We start from the raw sequence: 27997 nt of genomic DNA, 5'->3' as shown, positions 1-27997 counted from the left end.
AGTCTGGTTAAAACAATGTTCAGATTCCAGACTGGTGAAGGTGGGTGTCTTGGAGGAATTATGCGTTTGAGTCCTTCCATAAATGCTTTAATTGCTGGCATAGTGAAAGGTGTTGCCTGTTTTGAAGATATGCTGCTAACGCAGCTAAATGTATCCTGATGGATGAATAGGCTAAATTGCAGCGTTGTAGGTGCAAGAGATAGCAAATTATGTTTTGAGTAGAAGCATCAAGTGGGTTTATATCATTGTTTCTGCAGTTAAATGACGAAACGTTTCCACTTAGCTGCATAACATGCCCTGGTAGTGGGTTTTCTTGCCTCTTTGATAATGTTCATACAGTCTGGAGGCAGGTTTAGGTATCCAAACTCTAGGATTTCAGGAGCCAGATCGCCAGGTTCAGCCGTTGCGGACCTGGATGTTGGATTTCTCCATGGCTCTGAGTTAGAAGATTGGGTGTGAGTCTCAGTCTTTGATGAGGCACCACTGACAGTTCTAGGAACGTTGTGTACCATGGTTGCCTCGCCCATGTGGGAGCAACTAGGAATAGCGTCAGTGAATGTTGGCGTAGTTTGCATGCCACTAGCGGTATTAATGGAGCTGAGGGAAAAGCGTACACAAATTTGCCTGACCAGTTCATCCATATCGCATTGCCTTGCGACTGTGGATGTGGGAACTGTGGATGTGGGAACCTGGCGGCAAAGTACTGGCATTTCGCGTTTTCGCTTGTGGCAAACAGATCTATCTCCGGGTGTCCCCATTTCCGGAAGAATGGTTGGAGCACTTTGGGGTGAATCTCCCATTTGTGCATTTGCTGACTGTGCCTGCTGAGCAGGTCGGCTACTTGATTGCCCTTACCTGGGAGGTGCTCTGCCATAAGAAACATGTTCCTTTGAATGGCCCACTTCCACATTGCTTGAGCTAGGTGCAACAGCTGTGGCGAGTGTGTTCCTCCCTGTTTTTGAATGTAATACATAGCTCTTTTGTCCGTCCGGATCAACACTGTTTTGTTGCATAAGTGTGTCTTGAATGCTTTTAGAGCTAGAAAGACAGCTATCAGCTCTAGAAGGTTGATGTGCAGCTTCTTTTGTTTTACAGTCCAGAATCCCTGTACTGTGTAGTGTAGGACATGGGCTCCCCATTCTAGTAGGGATGCGTCCGCGGTTAACACTATTTGTGGGACAGGCTCTTGGAACAGTCGTCCCTTGCAAAGGTTTTGTGGCTTCCACCAATGCAGGGAGGTGTATGCCCGACTGGTCACCAACACTAGGTCCTGTAATTGCCCTTGAGCCTGGTTCCACTGCCTTGCTAGGCACTCTTGGAGAGGACGCATGTGTAGTCTGGCACGAGGGACTATGAATATGCACGAGGCCATCATGCCTATTAGTTGCATAAACACTCAAGCTGGTACTGAGTGTTGGGGCCTGAATTTTTGGATCAATGCTTGCATGCCGTTGATCCGTGCTGCGTTGGGATATGCTTTTGCTGCCAGTGTATCTATAGCTGCTCCCAGGTATTGTTGTACACGGGAGGGTTGCAGATGTGATTTTGGGTAGTTTAGCGAGAAGCCTAAGCTGTGCAGGAGATGGATGGTTTTTGACATGTGGTTGGCACACTGCTGGATTAGCCAATATGCTGTATTAGCCAATCGTCCAGATATGGGTACAAATGGATGTGTTGCCTTCTGAGATGTGCCGCCACTGTAGCTAGACATTTGGTGAAGACGCGTGGAGCTGTTGTGACACCAAATGGTAGTACTTTGAACTGGTAGTGCTGTCCTTGTATGGTGAACCTGAGATACTTTCTGTGAGCAGGGTGTATTGGTATATGAAAGTAAGCGTCTTTGAGGTCCAGAGTTGCTAGGAAGTCTCCCTTGCGAAGCAATGGTAAGACTTGCTGGAGAGTGAGCATATGAAAATGCTCCGATCAAATGTACAGGTTGAGGGGCCTGAGGTCCAATATTGGTCTGAAAGACCCGTCCTTCTTTGGAATTAGGAAGGATAGGGAGTATACTCATGTTCCCTGATGTTGTAGTGGGACTGGTTCTATGGCCCCCTGTTGCAGCATACTGATGACCTCTTGCTGCAGTAGTGTTATACGTTCCTGTGACATTGGACGGTGCACGGTGGAATGTTGGGTGGGGTTGAGGTGAGTTCTAGGCAATAGCCATGTTGGATAATTTGCCTGACCCACTTGTCTGTTGTGATATTTAACCAGATTGGCAGAAATGGTTGTAGTCTTCCCCCAACCGGTGTTATATGGTCGGGGGTAGTGCCAAGAAGTCACTGTTTGGTGTTAGTGGAGGATCTATTTACATTTCCTCCACGACCCCTTCCTTTGGTGTTAGTGTTTTTGCTGTATGTGGATTGCGTGTTACTTTTGTAGCTGGAGGATTGCTGTGATGTATTACTTCGCGTTCCTCCTCTATAATTGGAGCGATGAAAGGAGGGACTGGAGAGCTCCCATGGACTTTGCTGTTTCCGCATCCTTTTACATTTTGTCCAGAATTGAGTCAACTGCTGGACCAAATAAAAAGTCTGGGTTGATGGGCTGATTAAGAATTGTGGATTGAACTTCATTCTTAAAGCCTGATATGTGGAGCCATGCGTGTCGCCTTAGCAGCACGCTTGTATTGATAGATCTGGCCGCTGTATTTGCCGCGTCTAGGGCACATTTAATTGAGGCATTGGTGATGAGCTTTCCCTCCTGTATAAGTTCATCTGCCTGCTGTTTGTAAGGATCAGGTAAGTGTTGGAGAATTTCTTCTAAGCTGTTGTAGTGTGCCCTGTCATATCTGGCCAGCAAGGACTGTGTATTGGTAATTCTCCATGAGTTTGCTGCTTGAGCAGCTACTCTTTTGCCTGATGCCTCAAAGATCTTTGACTCTTTGTCCGGAGGAGCAGCCTCTCCGGTAGTTTGGGATTTAGCCCGTTTACGTGCGTTGGATACCACTAGGGAGTCTAGGGGTAGCTGACCCTTGATGTATGTAGGATCTATAGGTGCAGCCCTATATTTCTTTTCAAATCTAGGGTTTATGACCCGTGCCCTAGCAGTGTCCTTAAAAATGTCATGTGCATGTTTTAAGACGCCCTTCAACTTGGGGAGTGTTTTTCCATGTCTCTCAGATGTTGTTAGTGTATCAAAGAGAAAGTCTTCTTCAATAGCATCAGAGTGCATATCTACATTACGGTAGGTAGCTGCTCTATCAAGTAAAGAATTAAAGGCCACAGTATCTTCTGTGGGTGATGGCTTAGTTGGGTAAAGGCAGGTTCTGTAATGGGCAGAGCCCCTTCATTGTCTGGTTCTCCTCCTGCACCCCATGGCTGTAGGTTGGGGTCTCCAGTTGGGTTTTGTGGATTACCAAACCCCACATCTGCATCCTGATCTTCATCTGGGTTGTAGTCAGGTGATGTTGGGGTATATGGGGTTGTAGGCATAGCTGGATTGATAGGTTCAAAAAGTATTGGAGAGGTAGCACAGTCTCTCTTCTTTTTGAGTGGTATTTTAGGAAAGTCTTCTATTGGCAAAGGCCTTTTCTTTTTTGTGTAAACAGTCACTTTACCAGTTACTGGGTTAATATACAGTTTTGACTGGTCTTCTGTGGCGGGGTCTGGGTGAATAAGCTCGTCCTCCACAGTTTTTGGCCTTGTTGCAGTAGCCTTTGGTTTGCTAGTTTTTGGGTCGATATGTTTAGTGGGTTTGACCGTTTTTTGTTGTTGGATCGGTTTTTGATGTTTGTCGACAGATTTTGTCGGTTGAACGTCTTTGGCTGGCTTCACCACCTTTTTTGGACTGAGCGGTTTGGTCGGTTCGACAGTGTACTTAGGTATTTTAGGTGTTTGAGGTTTTGGCTCAGTGCCCTTTTTTGGTTCGAGGTGCTTCGGCTCGACCGCTTTATTCTGTTCCACCCTAGGTTTCACTTTCGGTTCGAAGTTAGTTTTGGGCGTAGTCCTTTTGCTTTCGTCGACTGTTTTTATCCCTTTGTCGATATTCGATGCTACTTTGCTCGATTCGACGTGCTTTGTTTTTGGGTTCGATTCGCTGTGCTTTTGCTTTGGCGTCGAATCGACGTTTTTTGGCCGCGATGTTGACTCGACGGCTTTAGGCTTTGAGCTCGACTCGACAGCTTTAATCTTCGATGTCGACTCGACGGTCTTTGGTTTCGAAGGCTGTGTTGGAGCTACGACCTTCGGCTTGATGACCTTTGGTTTAATTACTTTTGTTTCTACGACTTTTGGTCCGAAGACGGTGTTGTTGACGAGTTTCAGTTTCAATGGAACCGGTGCCATATGGCGTGTCTCAGAGAGCTCTTTGAATATGTTCTTAGCCGGGCGGTATGGCGGGGCTGTAGAACTAGAATGTTGATCTTGGCTAAGGCCTGCTGGCGAGGCCTCGACCTGAGTCTCTGATATTGTTATAGTGTCTATATGGGGCGGTGTACTCGCGGTTCGCCCCTCGTCGTCATCGGAGTCGTCTTCAACAGCTACGATGTCTTGATCGTATTCCTCGAGATCGACGATTTGGTCCTCCTCCTCGAGGTAATCATCGGAGTCGTGCTCCGAGTACTGGTCTTCGTCTTGATCCAATTCTTCGGCGCTCGCTAGTTCTTCCTCATCGTCGAAGATATTATCGGGCTCTGGTGCCGACCGCTGCATTTCTTGCCTCGCCGCCCGTCTATTCCGGATAGTCTTTTTTGACCGGAACTGGGCACAGGCCAGGCAACTATCTTCTTTGTGATCTGGAGATAGGCATTTATTGCACGCGGGATGCTTATCTGTGTACGGGAACTTCGAGTTGCACTGCGGGCAGTATTTGAATGGACTTTGTTCCATCGACGGCTGGTCCACGTGGTGTATCGGTACAGAGCGCTGAACAATACCGACGGATCCGAAGGCCTTTTGGCCTTTAGAGAAGAGTTAGTTAATTCCGAACTTGGAGTGTTGGAAAGTACATCGGAACCCAATGGCGGAAAAAATAATCTGAGGATGGAGAGGATGCCCATGCGCACTGTAGTCCAGGGGAGGATTTACCTATCTCGTGATACTTCGAAGACTCTTCCAGGACAACAATGTGCAATCATCCGGACCCAACACTAGGCGGCGATCTATGCACAGATATGAATTCAGCAGCCCACATGCCTCGAACACAGTTATTCTCTTGCCTTGGGCTAGGGCTCTTTCTCTTGCTACAGCAGTTTGAACCACTGTCAGAATTTTTTCTGTAGAACTGAATTTCATTTCAGCTTGTGTGTACAAATGTGATTTGTAAGCTATTAGTACCGTTTCTCCCTCATTAGAGGTCAGGTATGTGAATCTGCATCTTCCTGGTATGACTTGGATTACAAGGTTTCGTTCGTTTGCGCGTGTTTGCAGTTTTGTTTTAGTTAACATGTCTGTCTGTAATGATCTCAAAATTTCTGTGTGTTTTGAGTCCAATTATTTGGTTTGAAATCAGGTTTTATTAATTCGTAGAGAGGTTTAACCCTCTCTGCATAATTTAGAATGTATGTTCTTCCGAAATTCAGGAAACCTAGTATTGATTGTAACTTCTTCAGCGTTTTAGGTGCTGAAGTACTGCACATTTCTCTAGGAAATTGTCTGCTAGGCTTCATATCCTAAAAATAGGACAGTTAGATGGGCTTTTATTTTTTTTTATTTTTTATTGAAAACCTTTATTTGACATTTTCAACCAGATACAGACACGGGCCTACAACCCCCAGGGCTGGCCGCTAAACAATTGCAACACACTACTCCGATCAAAACTTCAGACCCAGCCTCCCGGGGAGCATAGTCGCTACATCCACAATGCGCACTGGTTGGAAGACATATCAAATTGGGAACAGGATACAAAAGGTTTCATTTTATAATATAAAATAGAAGGATCAGGTGCCATACATTATCTCAAGCTATGAAGGGGGGCGAGCGAAATAGCAATGTGTCCACAGTTAAGTCGTTTTCATGTAAATCAGTGGCGTTTAAGCAGACGACACCCGGATAAACAAGCGTACTATTACAGTTCGCGCCAACATTTATACCCACCCCGTGGCCCCAAAACATCGCGAGAGTTGAGGCACAGATGTGAAAGCAGAGATGGACCAAACAATGAACCCACTACACTGACCCGGAAAAAGAGAAAAGAAAAGGCCAAAGAAAGATAAAAAGAGAAAAAAGGCCATAGAAACAAAGAAAAACAAAACTCCCATCCCCCAGCCCCCCACCCTGCACCCCTGCAGATAACTACGGCCTACCCCCCTAGCAGCGTGCCTGTCGCCCAAGAACCAAAACCCGAAATATAGAAGGAGCAGGGAAAAAAGGGAAAAAGAAATTAAACCCCACCCGAAGAGGGGAAATGGAGGAGGGCTATATTCAATGCACTCCCGGTCCTTCGCCCCCGTCCTAACCAACCCCGCCCCGGACTCCGTTAATTCAATAAAACAATCCCGTTAACCATAGTACCACAATGAACAACCCAGACAACAATCTCAGCCTTAGCTCCGTCGATTAAATTCGCTGAGTCCGTCAGGGGAAGAAAGCCCCGTCCTCAAAGTGTCAAAAGGTACACAGAAGTTGGCAGAACAAGGGTCCACAGATGAAAAAAGAACGGCAAGTCCCAAAGTAGTCGGCTGGTACCAACGATGCCCCTCCCCGTCTCCGAAGCCAGGCTTTATCCCATCCGCCATCTTGATAGACCGACTGGGGAGGGGGGTCGACACAGTCCAAAACAGTTCACAGTACCGATTGAAAGGATCCGAAGTGGGGACAGCATGTAAATGTTCCGACAGTTGCAAAACCGGGAATTCCAACGGATTAAATGAGTCACCAAACACAGTACTTTCGGGTAGCTCCACTGCGATAGGGGCAAATACAGCTTCCAGCGCCGGGTCCAAGTACGCCACCGGGGCGTCAATCGAAAGGCGAGCTGGCCGCCGGGTCTCGGGCCTCAAGCCAGGATCCGGTCTCAGTCCTATGATTCCATCCGCCGCCAACAACAGGCTGCAGGTCTGGGCTTCAACAGTCTCCTGTAGTGCCACAAGGGCCTCCAGCACCGTCCGCAATGACAGGCCACTTTGAGCCTGCTCCGTCAGCCTCCATTCTTCCTCAGGCATGGTGTTCCCCACGGAGAGGCGCCTTCTACGGGGGAAGATTAGGCGGAGCAGGAATGAGCCATGAGGGACAGACTGTTAGCGTGCAATAGCGCGCGGGGAGATTCCAACCCAAGGGGCACCGGCGATATGAATGCCGGACCCCCGGACCGGGACTCCCGCAACACAGCACCGTGCGTCACTCGTCACCTCACCTCCTATAGAACACCAGGCAGCAGATGGTAGCAGGACAATCCCAAAATTCCGAATGTTCCAGAGACCGGACCCAACCGCATTCAACAGTCCGTTGTTGTTCAACTCGGACCCGGCTAGGCCAGCACTCGAGACCCCGGCTTCTCGGCTGGGTTAGGCCTCAAATCGGTCCACGACGTTACTCCACTCCACGATGTCGGAGAAACTCCGGAATCACATCATCGAAGTGCAAATCGGGTCACACAAACGGATCCGGGGCAGGAAATCAGGATAGGTGACAGGATAGTAGAGCGTAGGACAGAGGTCAGCGGAGCCGGGAGACTATGCGGCCATCTTGGTTGGTGTCGTAGCTCCTCCTCCAGATGGGCTATTCTTGACTTTTTAAAATTGAATTTGTAACCTTCCGATGCGAACCCAAGTATTATGGTGTTCACTCTTTTCAAGTGAGTCTCCAGGTCATCGTCTGTAAGACAGATGTCATCTACATAGGATAATGTAGATGACATCATATATTTGTAGTAATTCTGTTACCCTTGCTGAGAATAATCCTGGGCTATTCTTGAATCCCTGTGGGAGTCGACAAAATAGTTTTTAGGACCCCATTATTGATAAAGCAGTCAAATACCTGCTTTCAGGTGCAATGTTTTGACAGAAGAATCCATTAGAGATATCTAATGTTGTTTTATATTTTTTGCGCACAATGTTATTCATTAGTGCTGCACTGTGTGAGTTTTGGACTGCAAAATTTTTACAGCAGGGGTTTAGATGTCTGTAGTCCAAAGCTAGACAATATGAATCGTCTGGCTTGGAGACAGGAAACAATGGATAGTTCATTTGTGAGGTGCATGTTTCAATCACCCCTTGATATTCAAGTTGATCTAAGATCTCCCTGACTTGCCTTTTAGCTTCTTGTTTAACTGGGTACTGCCTTTGTGCAGTAGGTTGATTTTTTAACTGGATTTTGTGGGGAGGAGAATCCTCGTCCCATCCTACGTGATTTTTATATAAAGCAGGGGCTTGGGCCACTGCCCATTTTCTTGCAAATGTGTATTTTTTATGAATTGGGATATGATTTGAGAAGGCAGGCATAATCATTTCTTCGCCATGAGGACACTCCCTGACAAACTCTGGTGGCAAGTCTTTTTCAGCTAACAGGATATCATAGCCTTTAGAAAGATTCTCCCAAAAGAGGCCTTTTATTTTCCTAGTTTTATCTCCCTCTATACGTAATGTTATTTCATATAGTTTATGGGGCACGCTAACTCGCGTGTCTGCAGTTTCCACTTGAATGTATTCATTCGTGTCTACGGTCTCCAGAAGATTCATCAGGATCTTGCGAGCTATGGTCACTTCTGCTGCGCTGTCTAACATTGTCTGGGCCCACTCTCCGTTTTTCAGTTGTGTCCTCAGGATTCTCGGCATGTTTAATTTTAATACTTGCTACCTTCTTTCTGGGAAATTGTGATTTTTTACTTTGATGAGCAGGTTCTTTGTCTTTGGAGCTCTTCCTTGTGTTCTGACCGTCCTCTTCTTTCCGATTTCTGTGAGAAAGTCTGAAAAGATCAAGAGGGACGTGTATCAATATCTTGATATCTGTCAGGTTTTCTCAATTTATCCCTATCTCTAAGGTTGTACCTTTTTTCAGAGGGCTCCCTTTGGGGAGACTTGTCCCCCCTCCTGGAGATCTATTTCTCCGTTGGGGAGACCTTCCTCTGGACTGAAATTGTTTTTCTCTGGGAGTGGTTTGTTTATGACGGAACACCATGTGTTTTTGTGTAGATAGAAGCAAAGACCGTGCCCCAAGTGTCACAGTCCTCCACATGTGGTGCGATCCCCATTGGGAGACAGATAGTCAGAATTCTGTGTTTTTCATGAGGGGTGGTATCAGGAAATACTGCCTCTATCTGAGTGATTTTTTGAGCTAACCAGAAAGGAATTTGTTCCCGTTTTGCGGGTGTTTTACCAAGACATGATTGTATATTCTGTGGTGTAATTTTATTTGTATTCCCCTGATGAGGGGTGTTTTGTGGAATTTTAATTGTAGTTTGGACTGTTGAAGTCCGCATGACATATTGGACCAATTGTCTATGAATTTTAATTAATTGTTTTAGCTGAACCAAAACTTCTCCGTCTGACATTCCTTCAATGTCTGGGTGTGGTGTGTAGCTGGCTAGAACCGGCCACGTGGCTCCTGGTCTACCTAGTGGACCGAGCCGGGTAATGTGATTTTGATGTTTTAGGGCGCCATTAAATAAGAGCAGGTGCTCTCGGTATGTTAGTGGAATTTCAATTTCCTCGAAAAGAGAGTGTTCCTCTGGAGATTCCGCTATTTTATAATAGTGGAACTCACGTGTCACAGCATGTGCTGCTGGAAAAGTTATTCAGGAATAGAATACCTCTGTCTGCCGATATTTATGTGCCCCTACCACAAATACAACTGTACCACCTCTTGATGATACCCCATTTTCTATAAGTTTTTTATAGTTATGGTTTTTCTTATATTGACCGGAATGAGTATTGCATTAGGGTCGTCATTTTGGATGACTGTGTCCTCCGCTAAGAGTTGAGCTGCTAGTCTAACTCTTTCCCTTTCATCCTCACTGTTTGACATTTTCACGGACAGAATTTTTTTTGTTGCAGATCAAGTTTCAAGGAAACAAAGATTAGGTGCACAATATTTTGGAACACTGTATCCTTCAACATTGACTACACCGTAAACTAATACATAGGATTCTCATCCAGTTTCGGCGGATATTAACCTTTCACCCACTCCAGACGTCTATTGGAGTTTTTACGGGAGAAAGGGGTCTGTGTGAAAAAGCACGACTGAGTTACTCTAGTATCTTGCGTTAGATTATCGCCTTACCAAACGTTGGGCGCCATGTAGTGTAGTTCCTATATTCCCAATAGGCTCTGCGTATTGGAATAACATGAACAGCAGTGTACACGTATGCCTGAGGTCATCTAGGTCTCTACTGACTATGTTAGACTTAATTTGTTTTGCCAGCTAGCTCAGAGGTCACTAGAAACGTTCTCGAATGAATAGGGAGGGGTTAACTTCCCTGATTTAGACAAGAAGGGATTAGCTTCTGACAACCATATAACATGACAACTTTGCTCCCCCAGAATAAGGAGTATATCTTCAGAGTTGTGTGAAAACAATAGACCGCTATTTCACTCAGTCAATCGTGCATGCTTAATTTCACCAGGGTGCAGAGAAATAAAGAGACGGGCGTTTTCAAAAAAAGGTGGTATTTTATTGAGTAGTCTTCTTTCTCATGCAAGAGAAATGGATTGCCACAATTGTAATACTTATTATGAAGTGCGTACAGTAAAAGGAGTATTATAAAATAATACTGTAAAAGCATTGATATGGTTTATTAGCCATATGATACTTTAAAACGGATAAAATATTTACATACATAAAAAATTGACTAAAGAACTCAACTGGTGCTTCTAAGATACGCCTACCCCGGTGTACCTGACCTAAGCCTAATACGTGGGAAGGAGTAAGTAAGTTGCAGTTTTAAGTTAAGTTGGGTTTTTTGCCAAGAATCTGAATCAAGAATTCTCTCTAAGGTTTGAATCAGCTCCGTACCTTGGTTATAGAATGAAGGAGGTCTTGTATCTCGTTTCTCAGGACTCTATCTCCCAGTAACCTGCAAGGGTGACTGGAAACACAGGAGCTGGATTTTGTGAGTGGATATTTCAACTCTGAGCGAGGCTTTATTACTTGTTTTGTGTGGTTTGTTCCACACTTACCACCCTTACTTAGGGTAAGGGTGAAGGGCAGTGGTTTTGCCAAATATTGTTAGTGTAAAAGGCAGTGGTTTTTCCAAATATGGTTAGTGTTGGGTGGCAGTGTGAGGCCACAGTGCATAGGGTTTTTGGGATTTTTCCCAGCCAGCCTAAGGGGTTAGGGTGAAGGGCTGAGTGTGAGCCAAGTTTTTGTGATGTGTATGTTATCACTACTGATTGTGGTTTATATTTTTACTATAAGATTGGTTGTAGAACTATATTGTTTTTTTCTTGGTTCGTGTGAACTGATTTTTCACACTTTCCACCCTTACTACGGGTAAGGGCAGTTAGATGCCACTTGGTTCGTGTGGTATGTGTCCCACACATACTTGTTTTAGACGGTCCCCTACCGCGCCTTGTGGTTGGTTCCCTTTTTCACCTCTTGTGTATTAGCCTGGCCAGCTGGTATGTGAGTGGCACGAGGGTTTGGTAGTTGTGTTAGGGTGTGGTAGAGCATGGTTTGTTTGCTTGGTGGAAAGGGAGAAGAGATGTGCGTGTAGAGGTGCTTATGCCTTTAGAGAAGTTGTGGATTGAGTGGTGTGCTTTATTCTTTTCCTGAGTCAATCATTGTTATTTTTGCATACATGTATTTCCTCCATGTATTGCATTGCATTCCCTTGTTGACATTTACTATCTTTACATTTAAAATGTTTGTCATAGTTGCATGCAATGTCTTTTACCCTATTTGTATTTAATATGTCAACATGCACCTCCCGTTCGTTCTTTCCCTGGGAGTACGAGTCGTACATGTTGTAGTATCAACCTTATCTTTGTTTATTTAAAGAAATGAGATAGGTTATACCTGCTGCTCAGCCAGTGTGACTGGGTTGATGGAATGTTGGTGTGTGAGGTGGCCTTGTAATGTTGGTGAGTGAGGGTGTCAGTTGGTGGATGGGTTGAGCAGCAGGAAGGCTGCTCCTGGTGGGGCATCTCTACTTTGTAACATCTATCCTGAATAAACCTACATGACTAATCTACATGGATCTGGACCTGCTTTCATTCACAACACTCCGGACACAAAAAAAGTGTTGATTAACTCGCTTAGCTGAAATGTTTACATACTTGCTGAAATCGGAAGGTGTTTTCTTCATTTCTCACGATCTCAGACTTGAAACACTTGTGAGTTTCCTTAGCTTGACTCTATCAAGTGTTCCCCACAGCTGACCTATGGGTAAAACTATACATTTATGCCTTGTCTTGCTTGTCGAGCCTGACCCAACCCAGTTTGCAGGGGATATTCTGGCTGCCTGAATCTGTGATTGGAACATTTATTTTGTCAATAAAAACTTTTAGATTTTGATTAGAGTGTGAGCATATTTTCTTTAACAGAAGGCAAATTTCAAAAACACATCCTTTTAATTGTGTTTTGCTTACTCCACAGGCAGAGAAGAGTTTGATTCACAGAAATGTCATACTTTAAAGTAGTCAGCAGCTGTGACGAATGTGTTTTAGTCCATGCAAGATCACCATCTAACTATTCTCGAAAACAAACATTCCAATTGGCACATGGCCCTTATTGTACAAGTTTTGGAGGAAAAGTAAAGCTTGGCCTAACCAGTAACATTTAACAACTGAAGAGCCACACAGGGCAATAGGAATTATCTTAGTCCTGTAAGTTCATAGCAATGGTGCTACAGACCGATCACCATCCTGGGCTATGAATGGTATTAGATTTTCCACTGGCATTAAAGCGTTACTAGCTCCAGCTTCCTTATGATTTTTCCAAATTACAGTGATCAATTTTTCACAACCAAAGCCATTGGTCAGGTTTTATTCTACAATTCTTAACTGTGCAGCATTTATTTGATCAGTACAGTTGGGTTGCATCCCACCTTGATTCCATCATGAACCCTTTTTATTGTATTATTCATTTTTGCATTTTTACATTGTGCAAACTTGGCCTAAGGGCATCAAACTCTCAAACAGCAGGATTTTGAGATCCTTTTTAAATGTGGCAAGACTCGAGATTGTGCAAAGAGCTGGTGGGATGGTGATTCAGATCCTTGTTGTACTGCCAGAGAATGCTTGTTTCATAAAACGATCTTAACTCAATGCTGGTCGCACCAGTAGGAGCTTTTCAGCATTTCTTGATCCCAGTCGAACGCCACAGATTTTCAGTTTTAGAAAGAAGTAGGGAAGGGCAGAGTTGTTGAGGTCTTTTGTAGGTGATCCATACAACCTTAAATTGGCCTATTGTTTCAATGGGAAGCCATTGCAGGACGCGAAGAATTGCAGAAATGCAATTACAAATGTTGTGACTTGACACAAACCAGGCAGGCAGCTGCATGAAGCATTGCTCTCAGGGGTGACAGATGTGCTTCGGGGAGACTGGAAAAGAGATTTCCTTTAGCCCATTCTGGAGAGTACAAGCAGCTGGACAAACGTTTTCAGGTCCTGCTTAGAGATGAACTGCATGATGATGCACAACAGTCCAAGTTGTTGGAGGGCATTCCTGGTAAAAGGTGGATTTGCTTCTGAAGGTTTCGGTGATTGTCGTGGAGAATGCTAAATCATTTGGATTTTTTCTTGATAGTCAGCTTACAGTTTGGTAAAGTGAAGAGAAGAATTGAGCCATACTTGGGCAGGAAGTTTGAGGTTTTTGGATGATTGATGATGTAGGGTTGAGTTTTAGGTGGCCATCCCCTTTTGAATCCTGCTGAAAGTGTTGGAGAGCAGAAGAATGTCATTTGGGTAAGTATTTTTAGGTAGATCTGGGTATCATCTGCATATTGGTGATATAGAATTCCAAAGTTACTGAGAACCTCTCCAGGTGTTTCAAAGTATAGATTAAAGCATCAGTGTGCCAGCATACAAAAAGACATAAATAGGTTTTATGGGCAAATCCATGGGTTCTTAGACGTCATACTGGCAACTGGAATCATGGACAATAAAGCAACGCATCATTCCAGTTGCACTCTAGCCGAAGTAGGGTTAAGCTAAATGCAAACTGTATCACACAGCAAACCCATGTCCACCGAATCAAAGGAAGCACAGAAGGCAACGAAAAAGGGGTAAAGATTATCCCAGTCTGTTGCTGGCTACTTCTGGGCCAAACACCAGAAAGCGAATATCTCGTTTATAGTACTCATTCCTGGTCTGAGGCATACTGGTTCCCAACCAATTCATCCACTAATAGTAACACACTCTTAAGTGAAACAAGAGGGCACGGGCAAAGATCTTACCATGACACTGATGAAGGGACTCAACCAGTATGTAGTTACATCTAATTTATCAACTTACTTCAACAACTGTTTCATATGGGTTATCTCCAAGAAAGTAAAAGGTCACTGCATAACATAACTTAAAAAAATAGGCAGTAAACTTAGCCCACCAAGTTGGATCTCTGTTAATCACTGCACTAGTGAACCCTACTGTTTTCTAATATTATAATTTTAGCTAATAGGGATCCAAAATAAGAAGATTCTATATACAGCAAATTCAAAAGCTATGTTTTATTTTAACCAAAGAGAAGAAGTAGTTTCACAGAATAGCACACCCATTCAGTTTCCGAAATACTTCACTATGGGGCAGCTGAGTGCTAGTGTAAGCCTTTATTACCAGCCTCCAACAAACACTGCCTTCTCCATCTGAACATAAAATATTTGTGAAAATGGAGTTAAGGTTAAAGGTGGATGCTCCCCAAAGTAAACAAGAAATATGCAGTCCTTCCGTTGTATATTTACAAAACCTCACATCTTTGACAGGACATTCACTTATTTTCCGTAATGGTGATATCTGTAATGTACTATAACCCGACTCAAACCCATATCTTTGAATTAGGGCTTGACTGCTCGTCCACATCTGTCCAGAGAGTAAAGAAGGAATGGGAGGCCAAGTATGCATACAGGCCGAGTACCAAGGGTACTCTATTAGTGAAAAATACACCAACAATTTCACCTTTGATGGTGCATGGCAGTCCCATCAACATTTTTCAACTGACAAAGTGCCACAACATTGTGAACACTTTGACAAACCCACAGGAAAGAAGTTTTGCATTAGAAGGGGCGATCGCCTATAGGTGCAGTCTAGCAACATCATAAATGAAAAAGAAATATGGTCAGATGCCCCCATTTACTAACTTAAAGAAGATGTGCAGCATGTATTTGTTACTTTGCCAGTAGAATAGAAATTTAAGGAACGCAATAAAAAAAAATCAAGGACTAAGGGGGCCCAAAATTGTTAGTCATAACGTCTTTCTGATACCTACAATTATTCGAATACAGCAGGTGTGTTGTTTCGACAGGAGACTTCGAGAGAAGAGAAAATATATTCCTTTGTTCTGTGGTACGTCAAACAATCCAGGTACAAGTGCCAAAAAGGGTAAACAGTGATCAACCAAAAAATCTGAACACAGGTATATGTGGCCTGCTCTTCTTCAGTGAAAATGAGGAAACAAGATAAGCTCCCATTTGTATATGCTTTGTAAAGGGAGACTTATGGATTTTTAGCTGTCTCTTATTATCAGTCTATTTCCTTCCTACCTAACAGTTTAGCTTAATTCATGAATGCAACTGCTCTTTTAGAGATTATATATACATATACATACATACATATAGTTTAGACAGGCAGAATCGAAGAACATTGCCCTAACATCCAATGTGGATACTTGGGTCCTTGCCCATGCAGTATATATTTCTTTAGCATGGTACTTATAGACTCTACATGTCTGTTTTTATGAAAAGTTTACTCTTTGCTTATTTGTAAAAGTAGAAGCATGTTCTTGCATGTTATGGTATAGATGTCTTTTACATTAATAGGGAAGGGAATCCACTTGGAGATGTATCATTACCGCACTGTCTATTTGTGTACAATGTGTTCATGTAATGTTGGTCTTATTCCATTTAAACTTGTTTTTTTTAGATACGTCTGCAGTTGAGCTGCAAAATGAATACAATTAATCCAAATAACAAGTGGAGTCTGACAGTGGACCAAAGAAAACACTCCTGCATACACTTCAATGTAGTGATCTAAATCCTGTATTTAGATTTACTACTTAGACAACTTGTTGAGAGGCAGCTGCTGCTACCCTGGTGGGACAGTTTTAGATACATAGACTAAGATTTAGGTGTGAGATATTCTAAGGAAGTGATATGAGGAAGTGTAAAATGTAACCGAGGAAAGTGAGGTCCTGGAAAGGATTAGTAAGTTGTGGTTTAGTTTCTAAAAAGAGTAGTTTAAGAATAAGCCTAGACTGACAGAGAAAATATGGGGAAGTGTCAAAATCTGAATGTCAACATATTTGCGGAGGCGGCAAACAGCTGGACTGAAAATAAACAAGCATCGAAAGATGGGGAAAAATAACGTTTGAGGAGCGTAAATACTGTGTAATACGTATATTATATCAAGTGGGTTCGATAGACCCCCATTAACTACCATGTTATATATACGCTGTGTCGCAATATAACTGGTATATTATTCTGCTCGCTTTCCTTATTAGTATGTACGCTGCTATGTAACAAGCAACTCTGCGTTTAATTATTGCTGTGTTGTATTTATATTACTGATCGCATCACAGAGGTGAAATCATAAAAACCCTCAATAAACAGATTGAGGTTACAGTGTGTTAATGTTAACTGGCAAAAACGAAAATGAGGAAGAAAAAAGATGGAGATAATCCATAACATGAACAGGGAGAGATCTAATAAAAGCTAGGTCAGTGGTGAAAAGAAGACAACTAACACAAAACAATAAGGAGAAAACAGCTACGTTACCATAGAGTTTATATCCTACCTCAACCCCACCCATCCACTTGGGTTCCTCAGGAAATTCGGCACATAAAATATCCTTTGACTGGTCAGTCCCCATGAAGTGGTAATAGAGCTTCTGGTGCAGATTAGAAGAAGTCTCAGTACCTGAAAGAGACAATTAATTGTATTCAAACAAAAATATATTTGAACAAATTTCAGCTTCGCCCAATGGATTAGTTCTAAGGAAGACAGCATGAGTTGGGCCAGTACAGTATTTATTTACCGAGGAATTTGGGAGAGATGTACACGCAAGTCATTTTGCTGCACCGCGTTGCGTTATTTACGAAGCACAGGGATGCGACATATCTACAACAATATGTCGCATCTCTGTGCTTCCCACTCCACTGGCACACAAACTGCTGCCATGCGCCAGCACAGGCACCTTTGCACCATGGTGCAAGGATGCCTGCGTCTTGGGGAGATTGTTTTTGTTCATGAAGGTGCCCCTTCCTGCACAATAGCAATCAATTGAGGTGACTTCCTCTTCCAATGTGTGCTGTAGAATGCAGCAAGCATTGAAAGAGAAAAAAAACGAGGAGAAATTAAAACATTTCTCCTCGTTGCACCTTGCTACTCCACCCTTAGGGTGGCGTAGCATTCGGACGTATTTCCAGATTTACAATTTCTCATAAATCTGGAAATGCATCAGTGGACATGGATGTTCCTTGGGAACACCCACAGCAACACCCATGTCATGCCCCTAACACAGAAAGTGTGGCATGAACAGGGGCGATATTTACAAGTACAGGTTAAGTCATGCAGGGTGACTTTACCTGTGCTTGCAAACATCACTCAGCAGGCGGCGCCACCAGTGCATCACGCAACCTGATGCACTGGCAGCACATGGGGCTTGTAAATCTGCCCCCCTTTTTGTAAATTGCCAAGTATTTAGTTCTCTTGGCGCCTTTGCTGGATGGAGGCAGAGGTGCATTGCAGACTGTTGTCATTAGAAGAGTAGGCTCCTAGAATATGAAGACAAGGTGGCTTTTATCTGCCCTTCAAAATCTTTGCAAAGTAGGACCTACAAATGTCACAGCTCTGAGTAACATGGTCTGGGTGAAAGGAGTAAATGGATCATCAGCAAATATTTTATTCACCACACAGGTCTGAAGTCTGGGAATATTCCAAATGTATTTTCTCACCTTGTGGGGTATTAACGAAATGATCTTAAGGGCAGCCTTACCACCACATACAACTCAGATACAGAGGCAAAGACATCTTATTCCAGCAACTGTGAGTAGTGAGAGAAAAACACTTCACAGGGTGAAAATAAGGAAGAAATATGCTCATATCTATAGCACAAGAGGTTGTTTTTCCTTCGAGTGATGTCAAATAATTTCATAGGAGGTTCTATCAGAACTATATTGTCAATGAGGAGAGCTATGGAAGAATCTCTTCCATCAGATGTATGGTATGGACTCTCTTGCATCAGTGCAGTTTGGATGCTTTCAACCTTATTGACTCTGGTGAAGGTCATTTAACCCCTTCGCTGCGGCGGCTATTCCGCCGCAGCGCTAAAGGGGCGGGGCGGCCGCGCGGCGGCCGCATGCTGGTGACAGAACCGCTCCGTCACCAGCTGCGGTTGAGCTATGCTGGTGACGGAGCGGTTCCGTCATGACCCGCCCCGCTCATTAGAACGCCCGCGCAGGCGCGAAATCAGCGCCGCGCAGGCGCGGCGGCTGGGCCATGACGGAACCGCTCCGTCATCAGCACAGCCCAACTGTAGCTGATGACGGAGCGGTTCCGTCATCAGCAGGGGAGGGGTTAAGGAGATCAACTCAATAGAATATTCTGTCCATTTAACACATTTGTGTTCCTGCTGATTCAACATTGCCACTCTGGCTCACCGGTCTGAAGACCGGGATTGGTTTAAGCAGGTGAATATTTTAAACAAACAAGATAGTGAAGTCACTTATATAAGTAATCTGAAGAAAGGAAAAAGCATACTGTAATTGTTAGCGGAAGGCTCAAAAGCTGTAAGGCAGTAACAGTAATTTTCATTTTTGATATTTTTTGTAGTGTAAGAAAATTAACATGTCTGAAAATTACCATGGAGGAATTCTTTCCTCTATATTACCTTTCAATTTGAACACAACCCTTATCAAAGTCAGTCTAAGTTGGCTGCAAGTGGGATTTCGTACTTGCTTTAAAGTCATGGTAAAACACAACAGGCAGGTATCTGGCAGTTCCTGCTTCACTCACCCATTGCGATATTGCATAAACCACGATATCCACAATGGAAATACGTGCATGCGTCTTCCTAGACAGGTAGTCAATTCCATTATGCATTTTTCTGACATAGTAATAGCACCAGCAATCGATGAACCTCAGGAACATTCTGTGTCTTAGTCTGATGGGATCAAGGACAACTTCGAATGGGCGAGAGCACAGATTCAAACTCTAACTCATGGCAAATATGGTCTAGACGCACAGTGCATTTGCCTACAAGTGCATGGTGTCACATAAGTTCAAAACAGGCCTATTCTATTCTTTATAAAAAAAGAATTACATTCAAATACAGCTTTTTCTCAGACTGCTATAAATTCACCACGTCTTGCAACAGCACGTCCACTGCCCAATTGCATCAAGCTAAGCAAAAATTCATAGCCCCACTCTTACTAGTAGCCCGCCTAGTGATAGCCCAGAAATGGCAAGACTCTTCTTTCCCAACGACAGAACAATTGGGTGAGGGTATGGAGGATGATTACAATGGAGCACCACACAGCCACCCTGACGGATGCGAAGGTGCACATTGAAGAGGTAGGGCTTAATTTTTAACTTCTTCACTACTGCCAAATGTTATATGGCTATTTATATACACCTCTGAAGAAAGTTGCCCTTCTTTCTGAGGTGGAATAATACAGAATTACCAAGTCATAGCCGACCTTGTGAGTATTGGAAACCATAGGAGGTTTATTAAAAATGGCCTAGCACACAGACTCTGAAAACGTATGGCTAAAAAGGCCATAGGTGAGTGTGGTTGCTCTTGAGTCAAGCCTGGGGTCAAGTTACCCTTATGTCTTCCAGTCTCCAAGGAGACAGAAGGCCTCGTGAAAAAATGCAGATAGTTTCTGGAATCTGAGGCCTTCAGAGGAACAGTGGAATAGGGTGTCTGTGCTGACATGCTGATGTGCGAATATTTACAAAAGATTAAAGAAGAAAACAAGTTACTTACCTGTAACTTTGGTTCTCTGGTATTGGAAACATTTTTAAAGATTCCCATGCTGGTATCATTCCCCGTCGTTGGAAGGGGAGTCCCGACTCCTATTCCGACGACGGGGAATGATACAAGCATGGGAATCTATGAAAGTTCCAATACTGGAGTAAGTTTGGAATCCCACATTTTTTTGGGAGCATTTTGGTGTTTCAAATCAACTCAAACTCACAATTTGGTTTGAGAGAATGATTTTATTATCACACTGGTTACAACTGGAAGAGTTAACCTAATACCCATGCAGTGAAGTAGTGTGGCTCACTGGTTAGAGGCGGCAGACCCGAGAGCAGAGGACGGCCCGGGACCAGGGTTCGATTCCAGACGCGGCAGGTTTCTGGACCAGGGTCAGCGGACTCGATAATTCTCTCGCCTCGGTGCCCACTCTGATCAGCGATCGCACTCGGCAACTCTGGGCACTAGCTTGCCTCATCTTCACCAACGGCCCCACCAGACCGCCGGGGATGCCTGGTCTCACCCTGGAGATACCCATTAAGGGACCATCTCTCAGGGAAGCCAGGAAGGGTTTCGCAGCGGTCGAAGCGCGGAGATACTCCTCCGGGAGTCGATCCTAGCGCTATATAAAAACTTGCAACAGCAACAGATCCGAATCTTAAATTGGGTGGGAGTTATCAGGTGCGATAAAGTCGGTATCCGCGCTAAATTTCGGTGTCTCAAACAAACTGGAATTTAATGGAGGAAAAAGGCCCCAAATTTACCACACTAAGCACCAAAATTCACCTGTTATTCACAAAACTCCGAATAGGCAGAATTTATCACAGAAATTTGAATTCTAGGGGTTTGGGATTTTTTCAGGTGGGATGGCTTGTGAACTCGTAGTCAGGTGGGATATGTAGAAAGCTGTAAGAAATGTATATCCTAATAATATTTGTGAAAACAAAATGTGAATTTCACACCTACAATTTTTGTTTTGTGTACTGGAGCTCCTTTTACAAGCTGAAAGATATTAGCAATTGAAGCAGCAACTGATCAACAGCCATAGTTGCGGGAATGGTAATTCCTTCAACAGAAGTACAGGCAGGAAGATACATTTGAAACTGGATTTGAAATTTGATTCACCATCAACGAAGAACTAAACTAGCAATTGATGGCGTAGTGTAGGCAGTGTCTGCTCACACCACCACCTCAATGACCTACTTGCCGCTAATCTCCAAGAGAGCTGCCGCAGTCTTGCCAAGAGATCACGAATATCTTTGACACTTCACTGCTGGTCTGTTTCTGTGTGAAATCCAACCAAAATTCTTGCATATTTGTATTTTGCTTTAAGTTATGTGCTAGTTGAGCACTGAAGTATAACTGGTTAATTTGTGCCGGTGGCTTCTAGTGGTTGGCACTGGTTGTCATTTTTGTGGGCTGGGGCGTATTATCCATCACTAGACTTTGTCCCAAGGCAAACAGAGGCAGAAAGGGGAGAAAGGCAGACAAAGAGAAAGACGGGGAACCAGTGACAAAGGGAAGGAAGCTGAGATGAAAAAGTGTGATTTGAAGAAAAAGTAAGTATGGGATGGTGGAAGAAAGTGGAAGAAGGCGAAATAAGACTAGGAAGCCTTTAATTAATTTAAGCCACAATGCTGGCTAAGAAGGATTACACGAATGTAGCAGAACAGTCAGGCACAGTGTGTCTGCTTGTGGGGGCTGTGGGGAGGGTGTCAGGGGCAGAGTAGGTGCCAGGGTTGCTGGGGAGTAGTGAATGCCCCCTGGCTCTGTAGGAGACTGCGTTTTGAGAGGTTCAGCCTGATCCTCCACTCAATGCCTCTACCCCGGAGCCCTAGTTGTTTTACCAGGTGCGTTCTCATAGCCAGGAAAACTGGATCCGGCGTTCCTGTACCCAGTAATCAGGAGTGCAAGAAATCTGGCCACTTGAAATCAGGAAGATCATAATTTCTACCCCACCCCCAGAATACCACTCTTAATTGGTGTTAAATGTCAAATTGGAAGGCAGATGTTTAATGCTACTGTACTGCATTGAAAGCATGGACTACTCTCAGCGCCTTAGTTACCCCATTAGGCACTTAATGTAAGTTCAATGCCCGTAAGTGGAGAGGAGAGGACAAAAATAAAACCTTCCCACCCTCTAGCACACAGCAGCCAGGTAATCCACTGACAGCGCTTCTTAGAGGCTATTTAGGGGCCTGACCCCAGACTCCAACATTCAGGAAACAATTACAGTCCTGGGTTGTCAGGTTAAACATAACCGGTGATCCATTATAGATTCTACCCCACCTTAAACATAAATGCACCACAGCGTCAGCTCTGTCAAACCGAGATGTAGAAATTAATAGGTCAATTATCATTATTCAAATTCAGAGAACCAGCCTTTCATTGCATATGCATGAGCCATCATCTAATGAAACAAGTAGGTTTCAACAGCAGGTGTTAGAAGTGGAGAGACACAATGAGAAATTGTCTATATCCCACTCTTCTGGAAATACTAACAAGGCAACCACACAAAACTCAGTATCTGTTTATGAGATATCCTCACATAAACAAAAACACAAATCAGAACAAAAGTGCATTTTCATGTGCACTGGAAAAATATGAAGAAGGTGATTGAAAAGGAACAATATGAAAACATTAAGACTTTCTTGAAATAAATAAGGCATTCTATTAATATCTGGAGCATGCAAACACTGAATATTCAGGAAGCAATTATCCCATAAACAGAGCCATTGGCATATTAATTTGCATCGCATAACTCCCAAGAGGGAGGAGAGCACTTACCAAGAGAAAAAGCAGGAACTGATGGGTTTAAAGAGCACAAAATCATGCAGCACACACATCCTTGCAAAGGGATTTTAGGATGCTTAAGGGAAATCACTTTCTGGAAGCATCTTAAGTAAGACCATTAGTACTATCAGTCTACTGATGTCAGGGGCTGTGTGTAGAGCAGATTAGCATCCACCGCTAGTCAAAGCTGCTACGCCTTCTGCTTCCCAATGCGCCTTGTAGGCTGTATTAACTCACCGTCACTTTTCCCCTCTATTTTTGGGTAGCAGTTGTAGAACATGCCCTTGCCGTCATGCGTCCAAGACATGCAGCTGAACTTGACCCTTTCCAGCACATCTGGGAGGTCCACGTGGCCGTCAACCTTCATGAACTTGATGGTCACCCAGTCCGAGCCGCTGGCGCTCAGGCCATATGAGAAGTATTCGCCATCTTCGCTGAAGGCGTACCCTACAAGAATATCACGGAGAGGTTAAAGCCCATTCTTCAGGCGGACCTTTTCGCTTAATATTGCAACAGCAATCCCAAATGCATGTATTTTTCAGAAGAAGGCAGTCACATGACTGTTCATAAAGTTTCCTGTGGCAAGTGCTTCACGCTTCCTTATAATGCAGACTTCCACCAACACAGACACAGATTAACTAATTTTTAACCTGTTCATACTTAGGACATGTTAATCACATTGTATTATTATTATCATAATTATAAGAAGAATCATAACAAAAGCAACACAAATAATAATAACTTGATGTTATAGAGCACTTATGCACATCTGCTATTTCTAATAACTGTAAAACACATGTTGCTATTATCCAATTGAATGTACCATTTTTGCCTTCTAAGTTAGACAAAACTGACAATCACTTTAGATGCAGCAAACAAGGTACCCGGAAACACATTAGTTGTTAACATATAACAGGTAAGGTAAGTGTTAGACCTGGCTTTTCCAGGGGGTTTACCCCTAGACGTTTTGCTTTTTGGCCTCCTGTTTTTGACCCTGGTTTTGTTGGTTTTAGGCCTCTGGGCACTTTACCACTGCTAACCAGTGCTAAAGTGCAGATGCTCTCCCTGTAAATTGTTTTAATGAATTGATGTTTCCATGATTGGCTTATTTGATTTGCTACCAAGTCCCTAGTACAGTGCAGTGTGTGTAAATAAATAATGCTACTAGTGGGGCTGCAGCAATGATTATGCCACCCACATGAGTAGCCTGAAAATGTATCTCAGACCTGTCATTGCAGTGTCTGTGAGCAGTATCTACTGCCATGTCGACCTGCCAAGGGCACCCACTTGCCAGGCCCTAACCTTCCCTTTTATTACATGGGAGTACCCCTAAGGTAGGCCCAAGGTACCCCTGTCGGCAGAGTGCAATGTATGTGAAAGGTAGGGCATGTCCTAAATGTATGAGGCATGTCCTGATAGTGAAATACAGTGTATTTCGTTTTTCACTATTAAAAGGCTATCTGTCCTATAGGATAAAATGCGAGTTTATTTATAACATCTTATAAATATAACTTCCGATTGAGACAAGTTAGAAAAATGGTGTTTATTATGACTGAACTCTGAATATAAAAATGCATGTTTTAGTTGATTTTTTTATATTGTGCGTTTAAAAATACCACTTTTAGAAAGTGGGTAGTTTCTTGCTTAACCATTCTGTGTGCCTCTGCTTGTTTGTGGCTTGACTGCCTAGTTTTGGAGGGACAGGGGCTAGGGATGTGCATTCACTGTAGACAGCCACTGTGGCGGGGGGGGGTTGTTTGAGGTTTGCCTGGCCCTTGCTCGATGATGCAGAGCTGAGATGAATGGGGCTTGGCTGAATTTAGAGTAGTGGGAGGAGCTTTCCTTGTACCATAATATGGCCTGTCTCCCTTGAACAATACTGACTCCACCCTCAGTGGTCCGACTGCACCATTGAGGACAGAACTGGTTTGGACTGGGCTCAGAGACCCTTGCACATAGAGAACAAAGACAAAATGGCGTAAAAGTAGTAGACCTTAAAACCCAGAGATTAAGATTACAGCTGACCTAAGGAACCTGCCAAGAAGAATATTAGCCAAAATACTGGCCAACAGGCTGGCACCTTGCATCCCGGCCCTGGTTCACGCTGATCAAAACGGATTCGTTCCAGCCCGCAGCACTTCCCTCAACCTCCGGTGCTATTTTAGAGTGGCTGAATATGCCCCATTGGAGTGGCCGTATTCGGGCTCTCTAGTACTCGATCAAGAAAGAGCATTTGATTAGCTAGAATGGGACTACCTGTTTGCCACTTTTGTCTAAATTTGGCGTTGGGCCCTTTATCATAAGGCTGATCTGAATGCTATATAGGCACCCAATCATTCAAGTCAAGACTGGCCCATATATCTCGGAAGCCATAGCAGTGGGTCTTGAGACTAGACAGGGATGCCCCTGTCTCCCCTACTCTTCTCACTAGCGGTTGAGCCATTGGCAGTATGTATCCGTAAAACACAACCAATGTCACCTTGTCTGAACAAGAAAATGTGGTACATAAAACTAGAGAGGTATTAGTGAAATTCCACACCAACTAATGAAAGAAATGATAGGCACCTTGTGATCCCTAACAGGGTACCCATCAGTCACCACTCGGAACCGCCCTTCATCATTTGGGATTCCTGTTTACCATGTTGTAGGTACAGCAATGGTTCTTGATAGAGGCTAAGATGTAGATACCTCTTATGAACCTAGTGCTGCCCTATATGGTTGGAGTGTCACAGGCCATTCATTGGCTGGAAAAAATGAGAGTGGCCGATTTGCAGTGCAAGTGAAAGAAAGTGCTAAGTGAAACTAAAATTGGGTGAGGGAGCAGGAAAAAATACCTTTATTCTGTGATTTGCTCGCTCCTCCAATATTAAAAAGCAGTAAAGGTAAATGAAACAAATATTCACCAAGATGTAGTGGGGGTCAACATGTTTCTGCAAATCTAGGGACTACAGAGTCCATTGCATTCATCAGGACCTAAGTTAAAGCTACTGCAAAGATAAATAGTGAAGTGTGTACTAAAGAAAATGTGACTACATATAACAATCTGCGACATGAAAAAAGATCACCTGGATCCCTAGGTATCGTCTTGTTTCGCAGTTGATGTATGTCACTGGTGGGGAAAGACACAAACATCAGAAAAATGACCACATTAGTTTATACAAGGTTAGCATGTGTTTAGTACATTCATAACCACAAGTAATATTGTTCTCAAAAACACATTGGTTTCTTAGGTTAGCCACATGAAGATGCTGTAAATTCTTACATGGGAAAGTGTATACTTCGCCTTACCATTATAGTCGAAGTAGAAAGCTGCACCTCGCCTGGCAACGGCTCAGGATACGAGGGAAGCAACGCTCTATTGGGAGGAAGCAAGCAATGTCATCGCCTCCTTAGTTTGTCTAAAAACGAATACGCACCGGCACCACTGTAGGAGAGCAGGGCAGCTACACATTTGACTATTGTTAAAAAAGGTTGTCTTATGAGGATGGTCAGCATAGGCATGTGCACCCCAAGCTGCTCGGAATTGATGTGCTAAAGATATTTTGAGTCCAATACAGCGTGGCACATGCCTTGGCTCCGGGTACTATTGGAATAGAGCAGCAGCCCGGTATTGGTTAAAAGAACCAGGTTTGCTGTGGTAAATGGCTTTTACAGCGAAATGCAATAGCGAGTGAAATACTCAGCATCCGATAGTAAGTGAACAGCAGCCCGGTATTGGTTAAAAGAACCAGGTCCGCTGTGGTAATGGTTTTTACAGCGAAATACAATAGCGAGTGAAATACTCGGCATCCGATAGTAAAGAGAACTGCCAAGTGATTACGGAAAAGAGAAGAACAGGTTACTCGTATTGCTTACCTCTCCGTCGGTACCTCGCCGCCTTCCTCTGAACCGATGGAGGCTTCGGTTAAAAGCCTGCTGCCAATTGGTCCATGCCCGGTCAGGTGATCTAGGCGGACCAATCAAAAGGCTTGAGATGGATATATTTTGAAGAAGACATAACACGGGCTCAGATAGGTTGGCAGAGGGTCACGTGGACGGGCCTTGTGTGTATAACAGAAGTATTAATTGGTCAATCAGTGCTCGGTTACCATGGGACACCAAATTGTTTATGTGGACTATAACGAGTGAGACAGTGAATAGAGTCTTCTACTAGAGAAGGACCAACAGCGATCACAGAGACATCTCATGGTATATTTTGTCAGCAATATATGGTACGAGCGGACTATTAGGCATGTCATGTGTTTGTTCTATGAAACATGTTAAATTAAGTGGCACTTGTTGTTTTAGATAGCGCACCATGGGAGACATGGATATAATCAAGAGTATAGTAGTGATTTATAAACCTACCAATGTCAATTAGTGCTGCCACTCGAAACTAATGCGGATGACTGAGATGACATGATTAGAGCGCGGACCAAGGAATCTCATCATTAAGTCCGCCTCGGTTTGTGCCCAACTTGAAGACCCATTTCTGTTCCTTACGCATGAGGAAGTTGGTATAATCGGTTACATGCGGGGGAATGTAGGGTTGTTCAAGGACAGTCCACACAAAAGCAGTAGGATCATGTTGTTTTTCTATGAAATGATTCGTCAACTTGGTGGCCTGTTTTTTACGGCGAATCGTACTTTTGTGCTCGGAGAAGCGGATCTTTATCTTGTGGTTATGAATGTACTAAACACATGCTAACCTTGTATAAACTAATGTGGTCATTTTTCTGATGTTTGTGTCTTTCCCCACCAGTGACATACATCAACTGCGAAACAAGACGATACCTAGGGATCCAGGTGATCTTTTTTCATGTCGCAGATTGTTATATGTAGTCACATTTTCTTTAGTACACACTTCACTATTTATCTTTGCAGTAGCTTTAACTTAGGTCCTGATGAATGCAATGGACTCTGTAGTCCCTAGATTTGCAGAAACATGTTGACCCCCACTACATCTTGGTGAATATTTGTTTAATTTACCTTTACTGCTTTTTAATATTAGAGGAGTGAGCAAATCACAGAATAAAGGTATTTTTTCCTGCTCCCTCACCCAATTTTAGTTTCACTTAGCACTTTCTTTCACTTGCACTGCAAATCAGTCACTCTCATTTTTTCCAGCCAATGAATGCCTGTGACACTCCAACCATATAGGGCAGCACTAGGTTCATAAGAGGTATCTACATCTTAGCCTCTATCAAGAACCATTGCTGTACC

General features: G+C 43.6%; 1 protein-coding gene across 1 annotated transcript in view; it reads right to left on the bottom strand.

Moving 5' to 3' along the window:
* Window positions 1-27997, bottom strand: part of PREP (prolyl endopeptidase) — a 721276-nt gene that overhangs the window by 596903 nt on the left and 96376 nt on the right. The window contains exons 5-6 of the mRNA XM_086926706.1: window positions 23033-23242; window positions 16820-16941 (exon numbers count right to left, since the gene is read on the bottom strand). Coding sequence (XP_086782832.1) covers window positions 16820-16941; window positions 23033-23242 — 332 coding nt within the window. The remainder of the gene's footprint in view (window positions 1-16819; window positions 16942-23032; window positions 23243-27997) is intronic.

This window comes from Lissotriton vulgaris, chromosome 6 (genome assembly GCF_964263255.1).
Source record: "Lissotriton vulgaris chromosome 6, aLisVul1.2, whole genome shotgun sequence".
Taxonomy (NCBI): Eukaryota; Metazoa; Chordata; class Amphibia; order Caudata; family Salamandridae; genus Lissotriton; species Lissotriton vulgaris.
This window is presented reverse-complemented; position numbering and strand designations above follow the sequence as displayed.